Source organism: Podarcis bocagei, assembly GCF_964188305.1.
Source record: "Podarcis bocagei genome assembly, chromosome: 6".
Classification (NCBI taxonomy): Eukaryota; Metazoa; Chordata; class Lepidosauria; order Squamata; family Lacertidae; genus Podarcis; species Podarcis bocagei.
Genome location: NC_138130.1, coordinates 81280182 through 81292540, shown reverse-complemented (window position 1 = coordinate 81292540; position 12359 = coordinate 81280182). Strand labels below are relative to the sequence as shown.

The 12359-nt window shown below is 46.0% G+C and overlaps 1 protein-coding gene across 5 annotated transcripts in view; it reads left to right on the top strand.

Moving 5' to 3' along the window:
- Nucleotides 1–11815, top strand: part of MTUS2 (microtubule associated scaffold protein 2) — a 321603-nt gene extending 309788 nt beyond the window's left edge. For all 5 annotated transcript variants that reach the window (XM_081197860.1, XM_081197861.1, XM_081197859.1 and 2 more), the window contains 5 exons: nt 2977–3050; nt 3708–3806; nt 4259–4378; nt 5492–5589; nt 8949–11815. In XM_081197860.1, coding sequence (XP_081053986.1) covers nt 2977–3050; nt 3708–3806; nt 4259–4378; nt 5492–5589; nt 8949–9165 — 608 coding nt within the window. In that variant the 3' untranslated portion in view covers nt 9166–11815. The remainder of the gene's footprint in view (nt 1–2976; nt 3051–3707; nt 3807–4258; nt 4379–5491; nt 5590–8948) is intronic.
- Nucleotides 11816–12359: the final 544 nt, after the last annotated feature.

Below are 12359 nucleotides of genomic sequence, written 5' to 3'. Positions count from 1 at the left end.
AGTCAGTGGGACTATCTTCATTACTTGCTCTGTTCCCAACCTGCCCCTGCTTTGAAGTCATACTCTGAATGGTTTGGGCACTAACCTATCAGTCAGAACATTGCAGTCCCTCTGATGTTTAAATGTTTAATTTTATTTTTTGCTGCTTACGTTGTGGTCAGTTTGTTATTCCTGATTCTGCATTGCCCAACTCCCCACCAGCCCAAATGTGTAGCAGTTGCTCCCAACAACCCCTCCCCAGATCCCTTTAAATTGCTGGTGCCAGAAACCTGTGACCTTCTGCATGCAAGGCTTCTGTGTTGTCACTGAGCTATGGCCCCTACTATCACTGACTAAGGAAGATGCCAAGCTGCTAAGGCGCCTTTGTTGGTTTATTGTGACAACAGCCTCCTTCCCTGCCTAGTAGACCTGCCATCTCCTTAAGGTGGACAGGGCAGAGTTAAAGGCAGGGAAGACGCCCCATGAAAGGAACTGAGGAGGGAACTTCAGTCTATCACAACTGGTGCAGAGGAAGTTCCAGAGCAGGAGTTTTAAAGGCAGGGTTTAAAGTCAGAAGTTGGCATTCATGAGTAACGTGCATATCTATTTGAGAAAATGTAATCCTGCTGATTAAGTATCTGCTAAACTTCTCATTATTCAGGCAGCATAGCCACGGTTTATATTAACATTTTACAAGTGGTAATCCACTAGGGCTAGGGGTTGTTTAGGGAGTTTTGTTGGCAGGGAGTGGTTGCTGTTGGCTTTCCCCCCCCTGTATCTTTATTTAAATCTTGTGATTTATGTAGAAATTGTTTAGTTTGGTCGTGCATTTTTAAATGATTTGTTTATTGTTTATCACAACTTTTGTTACGTTACAGCTATGCACATTTTTCATGTTGTAAGCCGCCTTGAACATGGTTTGAACTGTGGAAAGGTGGCAAACAAATAAAATTCTGCATGTATGCATGTTGCAGGCATTTTACAGTTGATATCTATCATGGATTTGGATTATCACTATATTCATGAACAATTCCCACCCACTCACTGCCCCTTTGTCTAAGACGTTTTGGGTTATATTTTACAGTGAAGGAACCCCTGAAAAGCTACTTTCAGACCATGTGAGAGTTCCTTGCAGGCCTAGGGCCCCCTCTCGTGGATGAAATTGTCACTGAAACAGTTGATTGGTGAATAGGTTTTATTTATGGAGTCGCTGTTTCAGAGCAATTAGTTGGGCTATTAAATTTTAACACGCTCTCCATACCAGTTCCTTGGGCTATTAAACCATAGATTACTACAGGGCCAACTAAAATTTCATATCCATAATAAAATAGGTTGAAGAAGAGTTTCCCATAGTCCCTGCCATGCAGCCTTTGGAATGGGCACACAACAGAGACTTCTCCTAAATTTAGTGTGAATTGAGGGTTGTTCAGGGAGCAGCTGTACAAAACAAGAGCTGTTTCTGTAACTACTACAGCTTTATTTAAAAAGTAGGGATCCACATCTTGTCATCCCACATCCAAGCAGGCAAGAGGCGTCTTTCTCATTCAAGGACAAATTCCAGTCAGGCAAAAGCAGTCATGGAGGGTGGAGAGCAAGGCCAGGAGGGCACATCTGGCCCCCTGGGACTGAGGTTGTCCAGCCCTATCTTAAATATATAGTCTTCTGTATTTCCCCCCACATCTGGCCACTCTGTTGCTAGAGCCAGTACCTGATTCTCCTGCTAGTCTTTTCTGCTGGATCTTCCACACCATACATGTCAAGTGCTGTGATACCACTTTAAACACTCAGAGCTTCTCCCCAAATATTTCTGGGAGTCGTAGTTTGTTAGGGGTACTGAGAGTTGTTAGGAGGGTTTTATTTCCCTCACAAAGCTACCATTCTCAGAGTGATTTGATAATTGCTCGCCCTTCACAAGGAGCTCTGGGAATTGCAGCTCTGTAACGGGAATATATTGGGACACGGGTGGTGCTGTGGGTTAAACCACAGAGCCTAGGGCTTGCCGATCAGAAGGTCAGCAGTTCAAATCCCCACAACAGGGTGAGCTCCCGTTGCTCGGTCCCTGCTCCTACCAACCTAGCAGTTTGAAAGCACGCCAAAGTGCAAGTAGATAAATAGGTACCGCTCCGGTGGGAAGGTAAACGGCGTTTCCGTGCGCTGCTCTGGTTCGCCAGAAGCTGCTTAGTCATGCTGGCCACATGACCCGGAAGCTGGATGCCGGCTCCCTCGGCCAATAAAGCGAGATGAGCGCTGCAACCCCAGAGTTGGCCACGACTGGACCTAATAGTCAGGGGTCCCTTTACCTTTAATGGGAATATAAGGGTCTCCTAACAACTCTCAGTGCCCTTAAAAAACTGTATCTCCCAATAATCCATGCGGGGGGGGGGGGAGCCATGGCTCTTTAAAGTCCTTTAAATGTATGGTGTGTTGTGGCCTAAACAATAAATCAGTAGCCCGGAGGCAAAGCCACATCAACTCACAGAGTAAGAGAGACCATATATGCACATTGTAGTTCAGACTAGAACAGCACACAGTCTCGTATTTAAACGCCAAAAAAGTTTGGACATCCCTTGGCCTGGACATCGTACGGGGCTGAGCAAGGCATGTGGCAGTTGGACTGCAGCAAAGCTGAGCCTAGCTGAGACTGAAGGACTGTAGCTGACATTGGGTGTGTTGATGCAACACTAATGACCTCATTTCCAGTCGGTCGGATTTCCACTATTTACTGGGAGGTAGAGGAGCAAGGTGGCAGTGAGGTCAGTGCAGCACAAACCCACCAGTGGGAGCGTAAGATTGGCTATGCCGTTGTGTTTGCACCATGCCGCTCTCAATGCTGCCTTTTCCCTCCCGCTCTACCTTCCAATATGCATCCATGTCACGATTGGGTGGCGGTCAGATAAGCGGGAGTGCCCCCACCCATGTCATCCACTACTGCCTAAGGATTGTGAGTAATGGATGTGTCACAATGGTTCAATGTGGCATTTTTTAATTCCTTCCCAGAACTAAAGTCTGCACATGAGCTGGAAAAAAGAGAACTGGAAGAGAATTTTGAGAAGCTACGTCTGTCACTCCAGGTTAGTATCACTTTCGAAATACAAAACCTTATCATTTGTCAAAAGGATCTACTTAAAGCACATCCAACACACGTGACTTCCCCTCAACAAATCCTGGGAGGTATAGTTTCCTCCTTACAGAGCTACAATTCCCAGCACCCTTAACAAACCACAGTTCTGTGGAGTCTTTGAGGGAAGTCACATGCTTCAAATGTGTATTGGGGTGTGCTGTAAATGTATGGTGTGGAACTGCCCTAGCAGCCATGGCTTTCCCCAAAGAATCCTGGGAGCTGTAGTTTGTTAAGGGTGCTGTGAGTTGTTCGGAGGCCCATGTTCCCCTCCAGAGCTGCAGTTCCCAGTTTAACAGTCAATCCATCTTTCCAGGGTTCTTTGAGAATTGTAGTTCTGTGAGGGAGATAGGAGTCTCCAAACAACTCTCAGCATGCTTAGCAAACTACAGCCCCCATGATTCTTTGGGGGAAGCCCTGACTGTTAAAGTGGTAAGTGCGCTTTACATGTATAGTGTGGGTGTGACCTTAGTCATGACTAATTTTATTCCCGCCAATTCAGTAGGACTTGTGGCTGGCTGGCTTTCTCTGCATCAGGGCCACCGCCTAAATGGTTTGTCTTACATCGAGTAAAAGCGTCACAGGCAACTGTGTTTGCACTTGATTACAGGACCAGGTTGACACCCTCACTTTTCAGAGCCAGTCTCTGAAGGACAAGGCAAAACGATTTGAAGAGGCATTAAAGAAAAACACAGAAGAGCAACTAGAGGTAACATGAGATTTGCTTTTATGGAACTTAGTGTGACTCATAAGAACAAGAGAGTTCCCCTTTCATCGCTACTCTTACTTCCAGTAAACGTCTTCAGAAAGTGTTCTGCAGATCCTGGCCCATCATGGACTGCCTCACGCTCAGCCCCATGAGGGAAGGCTGAGGTTTTCACACAGCTGGGATAACCTGGCCTAGGGGTGACTTTAGGCCCAGTCGTTTTACCTTCCTTTTCTGTTTAACCTGCTTTGGTTAGATTTTGAAATTAAGGGAGAGGGATTGCGTTTGTTCTTCAGCTATTGGGGTCTCCAAAATTGGGAGGGCTCCTCCTCATACTGAAGGTTCTGGAAGCCTCCAGAAAGCCTTCCTCCTAGAGTGGATGAGGAGAGTCTCCCATCTCTCCTGGGTAAGTCCTCTGCTTCTTTTTCTTTACTGTCAATTCTCCTTCGCCTCAGATTGCAATGGCTCCATACCAGCATTTAGAGGAAGACATGAGTAGCCTGAAGCAGGTCTTGGAAATGAAGAATCTACTCATTCATCAACAGGAGAAGAGGATCATAGAGCTAGAGAGGCTGGTGAGCCCTTGGTTTTTGTCTCTCTTTAGAAAGCAATACACAAGGGAGTGAAAAGGCACAAAAGCTTGTGTATCCATTAGAGGAGGGACAAGGGAACCTGTGGCTCTAGAGATGCAAACTGGGGAGGGGAAAGGAATTATTATTATTATTTATTAAAAATTTGCATACCACCCTTCATCCATAATCTCAGGGCAGTTCACACCATAAAAATTAAGAAGCAGTGCAGAAATTAAGATGTTCCTATATGGTATATTTGAAATGGGAAGGAATCTTACTTTTTAAATCTCCATTTCACCTCTCACCCTTTCCCTCTGTTCAAAGCCACTCTTGGCTAAGAGACAGTAGGATTTGGGGAGGCAGGAACTCCATTTTATAATGTGATAGCCCAGTGCAAGACAGTAGCTACAGTAAATATTACAGTATGTTAACATCAAGTCAGGGGTAAAATTAATCCCTGCATGCATTCTAGAGTTTCCATTTCCAAATCACACAACAAAATACTGCACTGTAGAATGGCTGTGTTCGGGAGCCAGCCAGCCATGACCTCTCCCAGGAAATTCCATTCAATCCCACCCACCTGTGATTCCAGATTTCTTTTTCCCAACCAGTCATTCAGCATTTATTGCCCGCTGAGCATGCTCATTAGGGCTTTGGCCCCACCCCCACTGGTTCCATCCTGACCCGCTGCCAGCATGTGGCCCCTGACAAATCTCCCAAGAGGGAATGTAGTCCTTTGACCAAGAAGAAGAAACGGTCTGAGGTGACAAAAGTGTAGGTAAGGAAGACTAGCAGTTAAACCCTTGCTAAAGCAGATACATGCATAGATTGTTTCTCGGCTAGGCACTCTTAATTAAAACCAGGTGTGTTTCTCCCAAGTGGAGAAACACAGCAACACCCCCGGGGATCAGGCTGGTTATCACGCAGGTGAGCTCCTGTGTGTTTACAACCCATCAGTACCATCCAATCTGTGCTGCCACTTCTGCTGCAATGAATTGGTACAATACTGCATCATCATCATCATCATCATCATCATCATCATCATTATTATTATTATTATTTATTTTACTGCTGCAATTGCTACATATATTTAAAGCTGTCCCTCCTATATTGCAGGCTGAAAAGAACTTAATATTAGAAGAAAAAATTCAGGTGCTCCAGCAGCAAAATGAGGATCTCAGAGTCAGGATTGATCAGAACACTGTGGTGACAAGGTCTGTCTAGACGTTTGCTCCAGAGCTTGGCATTTCAAGCAGCTTTCAATTCACCTCTTTGTGTATGTGTGTGTGCTCACTCTGTGTCTATTTGCAGCAGCCTGGTACCATTCAGATGTTCTGGGCTACAGTTCCCATCAGTCTTGACCATTAGCCATGCTAGCTGGGGCTGATGGGAAATCTAGTCCAAAAAAAGGAGGGGGGAGGCTGCTTTGTAGAATCATAGCAATGCAAGGAACTTGTTAAACTTACTTATTTCTGAAGTACCAGAAGGCTACACACACTTATTTGGGAATAAGGCTCATTAAACTCAGTGGAACTTAACTTCCAAACAGACATGCACAGGATTGCATTGATGGAGACTGGGCTGTGAACCAGGAAATGCCTGATTCAAATCAGGACTGCCTTGGACTCACTAGGAGTACAGTCTTATGTAAAGCAACGCCAACTGAATTCAGCAAGGCTTACTACCAAGCAAATGGGCAGAGGGCTGCATCCTAAGTGATCTTCCTGAAACCACTGTTTCTCAGACTCTGCTCTCGTTGATACTGGCACCAGTCTCCCTTACAGGGTTGCTAGGATTCCTGAGAAAATCCATATGGAATGATTCCTACACACTACGGAGGCAATTCTATGTACACTTTTGGGGGGATGGGCCCCACTTTACACAGTGGGACTTGCTTCTGAGTACGCGTGCTTAGGATTGTGCTGAAGAGTATTGTGTGTTGTTATTAACCCTCTGCCTCATACAGAGTCCTCCATAAACTAAGCTTTCCTCCTTAGGAGTTGGCAACGCTCCCCCTTTACCACGGATCAGGGCTGACTCGAGGTTTAGTTTGCAAGCAGTTGATCTTCAACATCTACGCTGAAAACCTCTGGGTATCGGAGTAGCCATTATACTGAAACCTGTAGCTGTACACTTCCAAGTTATGGCACTTTGCAGGATGGATTTCTCTGCAAAACATTAGCACTGTACACAGAACGCCACGCTTAAGAGCACTGTGGGCGCCTGTCAATTTGTGGGGCTGAGCCTGGCTTATCATGCAGTCTTCAACCACGTACCACATTGATTTTATGGGTGCTTTTGTCCGTTTTGTGGCTGTTTCTTGTGTAAACCTGCAGCATGTTGATACAGAATTCTTGTTTTTAAGGTAGTGCATGTAGAGCACGTGACATTGCACAGAATTCATAAATTCAGAGAACTTGATGAGAAATGCAGAAGGAGCACCACGTTCATAGCAAAAATACAACAGATTCCTGCAGTACCTGAAGGAGCTTGGGGCATGAGCCTGAATAGGCAAAATGCCCCTTTGCTAGATGCTCCAGTTAGAAAATGTAATCATGTGGGATGGAGAGACAAAGGAAAGAGACCTGCCCATCTACCTCCCCCTTCAGGAATAGCCCAGTAACTGTGCAAACACGTGTATCAGAAATCACTGGATCTATGCTGCCAAATAGAGACAGCAGCTGCAACCCCCCCAAGAAAAAAACAGGAAGTATTGCTTCAGGGTGGCATTATATTTGCTGTTGTGTTTTCTGAAGCCCCACTGCAGTTGCTGAACCCGGTGATATCTGAGGATCCCTGAGGATCTGCCTTTGTCCAGCTTCCCGTCTGCCTCAGCAGGAACTGGTCCCCAGAGAGCCAGTAAAACACAGCACCTGCTGGTTCCACCCCCCCCCCATGTGGACGGGGAGGCCTATGCCTTATCCTTCCCCATGTTTCAAAGCTCGTCTCTGCTGTAACCTGACCGTTTCTTTCTTCTGTTGGCGTCAGCCTCGGATGACGCAGCAAAAAGACAATCCCAGCACTGTATGCGGGAGAGAGGCAGGGTAACAGTCAGAGGGCTATTTATTTTTTGCTTCTGCTTGCCAAAGCAAATTGTCCTTGGGCACATGCTGGTATCGGTATTATAAGAAAAAAAGAGAAAGGGTAAAAAACGCTTGTCAGCAAAGGCACATCCCTGTTCAAAAGGCTCTTGGAAGAGACTGCCACTTGGCTGTGTTAACTCCCAGTTCTCCTCCTCCAGCAAACTATCAGTTGCTTACTGTCTCAGGAGCAGGGATGCTGTCTGACAGGCTCTTGTATCACGGAGCATCACCTTGCAACTCTTTTCTATCTCAGTGAAGGCAAAGGCTCTGGGGTCTCGATGTCCCTACATGTGGCATTGATTTTTCAGGCTTTTAAGAGGTGAACACAGGAAGTTGCCTTTCGCTGTGTTTCACCATTAATGCATCCCTCATCCTCGTGTCCATTACTCTGTTTAGCAGTGGCTCTCGGAGGGTTTCCCATTCCTGCCTCCAGAGAGCCTTTTAAGTGGCTGCGCAGGGGATTGCACCGGGGGCCTTTTGCACGCAAAGCATGTTCTCTACCAATGAACTATGTCCCCTTCTGTTAAGAAATGCCCAGTTTTGCCCTGCACCTGTGCTTCTGAACCCATTTCTGCTTGTCTTCTAGAATGGCTCGGGGCTAGTTCACAACTGCATGGCTGTGACTCCAGTTCTCCACACTTGATTGGCAGATGAATGTGTGAACTAATTCTGTTGGGGGGGGGATACTGGACTGCATCCAGTTGTGGCCTGGAAGACTATTGGAACCATGGAAGCATCCATGAAGGGAGAGGGAGCAGCATTTTTTCCTGATACCCCTCTTCCACCCAATAAATCTGCTCCAGATGGTTGGGGAACTCTTCAGAACAGCATGGGAGGTAGTGTAGCAGGCTGCAGGGAAACGGGAATTTGCAAAAATCCGCTCCCTCCCCCTTCCATCCATGGAGGACGTTGCTGGAACCCTCCATGAATGGAAGGATGCAACTGAATACAACCCATTGTGCTTGAGGAAATACTAAGTGATGAAAATTTTGTCTGAATGTGGTCCATTCATGATGGCCCATTCATCCCTCATTCACTTGATGGTGAAACGTTCAAGGGGCAGGGATGTGTGAATGAACCAGTCTAAAGACAAGCGACACAGATTGAGGAAAATCTTTGATTCCTGGGTGGTGGGGTTCTTTCCCATTCACTAAAGGTCCAATTTATTAGGCCATGCAACAGCAGACTTTATTTTCTTTGCACTTTCCAAGGAGTGGGGTGGTAAGTATCCAAATCATGTAGGCAAAGAGTTTTCAACAAGACGTGAGAACTGTTTACAAAATAGATGAAAACTGGTGGACCTCCAGCCACTGCTGACCTCCCATTGCCCTTTTGTCCAACGGCCACGTTGGTTGGAGCTGATGGGAGCCCAGTGACACCTGGAGAGCACCAGGTTCCCAATCCTTAGTTTACAAAATGGATCCAACGAGGACTTGCCGCAATTCTGAAATTTTGATTTTGACTTGACAGTGCCTTGTTTCCCTCTCCAGGCAGTTATCTGAAGAAAATGCTAATCTCCAGGAATACGTTGAAAAAGAATCCAAGGAAAAGAAGAGGCTAAGTAGGACTAATGAAGAGCTGCTGTGGAAGCTTCAGACGTCGGACCCCATGAGCCCAGTTAAGCTGTCGCCAACATCACCCACCCATATTTATCGGTCTTCGTCAGGACCTCCCACCCCAGCTAAAGTCAGCACTGTGCCAAGATGACAGCCCCGTGCAGCTGTATCAGATGACTTGTCCCTGACAATGTCCCAGCCTACTGAATGTTCTCGTCTAAGAAAGTATTAACCACAGTAGAAGTAGATCCCTGGGATCCGTGACTCTACCAACATGCTCTCTAGATGCATAGCTGTATTTGACTAGGCAGTGCCCTCTGGTGGGATCCTGCGTCGGGAGTCCCTAGGACTTGCTACACTGATGCCATAGAATAGCAGGATCCCAGCTGACGCATGGGGACATCTCCCAGGGTTAGAAGCAAAAGCAAGGGAAAACTCTTCTTATTGTTCACTCCCGAGTGAACTTTTCGCTGCAGTATTTCAGGTTAGTTGCCAGTTCGGGTTTTGAATAGCTCTGTGCGTTGAGTGGCTGCTGATACGTGTGGATGCCCTCAGGCATCCATGCCCATAATGTGAGGCACATGTCAGGCACACATGCACACCTTCTGCATATGTAGCTGAAGCTGTTCCGAAATGCATTTTTTTATATTAATGGATTCTACAAAAAGTGCTGATATATTTTCATGAGTCAGCAGTTTTCTAACTTGTGCCTAAGAGTTATACTGAAATTAAATGCTTCTTTTTTCCTTTTTTTGGTCAAAGCTTCCCAGGAATATTTCTACCCAAACAAGAAGAAAGTTACAAAAACACAGAAGCACCTTCCGAGTGACCACTGAGTGGTACGTTTTCTAAAGCAAAACACCAGCGACTTGATTTCTTAACTAGTTAACTGCCTTCGAAAATAATTGCTTTTCTAATCAGTGCCAGACACAGCACTCGCTTCCCAGGTAACAATCAGAACACTCACCACTGCTGTAAATACGGAAGAGGCAAGCAGGCCTCCATTGTTGCAGTCCTATGTTTATTTATAAAGATGACTCCATTTTACCCCAGCAGTAAGTGCTTTTCCATGATGTTTTCAAAGTCTGAATTAATAGCAAGGCTAAATGTACAAGACCCTGTGCCTCCCAACTCCTTTTTAAGAAGGGGTGGGGGAGTGACCACAGAAGCATAGAGTGAATGTGTGAATTCAGTTAGCGTACTTCAGTAGAGAGGCAAATGTGGGTGCTAAGTAACAAAATAGAGCCCTGTGGGATTAGGCCCATCTAGTCCAGTATCCTGTTATCACAGTGATGCACCAGTTGCCTGTAGGAAGGACCTGGGTGCCACAATGCCCTCCCAACCCACAATTCGCAGCAGGCAGGTGGTCTCTGTTGGTCTTCACCCACAGTTTGCCCTCTTCTGTTGATGACGGAATTGGGCTCTTTCTTCTACACAGGGGCGACTCACCTGTGCAGTGGACCCAAGTAGCAGCTTGAGGCAGCAATATTTTTAAGTGAGTGTGCAATCTGAGAGCTGCTCCTACCCCCCTACTAAGCAATGTGGCCAAGAGCGTGCTATCACTCTCCTCTGCCACGTTGCCTAGGATCCAAGGAGCGCATCTCTCAGATCCAGAACTCACATCATCTCAGGCTCGTCATGTTCATAGAATAGCAATCAACACTGCACACTTGGCATTTTATCAGCACTCAATGGCATGTTTATGTGTTTTGGTACTGGCCAAACTGCTGGATTGTTATATCTCTCTGCCTTCTTTCCAGCCATCTCGACCCTGCTACCCGGTGTGTATTTAGTAGCAGCACGATATTGGATGTCAGGCCTGCTAGAACGTAGGCTGGTTCCCTAGAGAGTAGCATAGCAGTCACAATAGCATTAGACCTTGAAACGGTTTCTAAACATGAGCTAGACAGACTAAGAGTCCCTTCTTGTCTTTGGTGTGATAGGAGTTGGGTTCCAGCGTGTGTGTCAAAGAGTTGTTATAGACTTAGACTGTGAAAGCGTTGAACGTAGCGTTGGACAGATGTGGAGCATGAATCATCTAAGCAAAGAAATGTTTTTAGATAGCCATGTGATACTTTGGTTCTCAAGTGGAGGCCCAGGGCTCAACTCATTTGCAAAGTCCCTCTGCAGCGTTTAAATACAGGGCAGCTCAGAGTGCCAAAAGGATACCGAGGAGAAGAGAGGGAGGGAGTTAGTGTACAAAGCTCACAGAGGACCTCCCTGACTGGCAAATGCCTGTCTGCCTGATGTCCACACAAGTGCTTCGTTCAGCGAGTCTGCTTGGTGCTTGTGTCGATGACTTGCCTGTGATGCAGGCCTTAGGCATCAGCTGTGCTTGCCGAGAGAGCCAGCACCTTCCAATAGCCACAGATCTGTGGCCCAATTCCATGATGTACAGAGTAACAAGGTTGATTTCTTTCTTTCTTTTTTAGAGAAATTTATTTTTGTAGCTACCTTGCATGATACTGTGATACCAAGTACATCTTCTTAGATTAGCTCATGCCACGTTCGTTAACTTATCACAAACGACAGGACTAGATTTCGCATAATGGGCAACTTGCAAACTCAAGAGTAGGATAGTTGCAACAATGACCCACTGATATAATTTTAGCCGGTTTACTTACCACACTCGCTTGAGACACAGACAGCACCTGTTTCCTTGCTATGTCGCGAACCTTGTACTGTCAAGCTCATGTGAGCAATGTTATACCACAGCGTTGATAAATTTGCATTTACCTTGCATTGCTCTGTAAGTTATGTATTACTCTCCACTTATAAGCTAGCGAAGCCACACTATGGGTGGGTGGGTGGGTCTGGGTTGTCCGTCAGTTCCTCTGTTTATGCTTCTTCCTTCCTCTGTTCATCTGCCACCTCCATTTTCAATGAATGCTTCCAAATACGATTTGAGATTTTGGCTTCTGCTCGCTTACACAAGATAGCAAGTCAATGCTAATATCAGACTACAGTTCTCTCTCCTCCATTAACTTTGTACAGATCAGTCGTCCCTGCATCCAGATGGGAAAGGTGTAGGATTCTATCCTCCTCCTTCTTCAAAAATGGCAGCCTAGGGCTACTCTACTTTAACCTAACATTCAGTTGCTTGGAAGCATTTCACTTATTCAGCCCTTCAAAACCAGAGGCCGTCCACAGAGGGAAAAGAGCCTTTTCATGACTTTGCATTATGCAAACTTAAAGGTAACCAACTATGGCTGGCATCTGAAAAGTAACTTGGTTTCTTAAGCACGCTATCTGGCAAGCCAGTTCTGAAACCAAGGCATCCTTTAAAAGCAGTTTCTGATGTCATATACAGGGCTACTACTACAAGGTGGAGGGAACTATCTCACT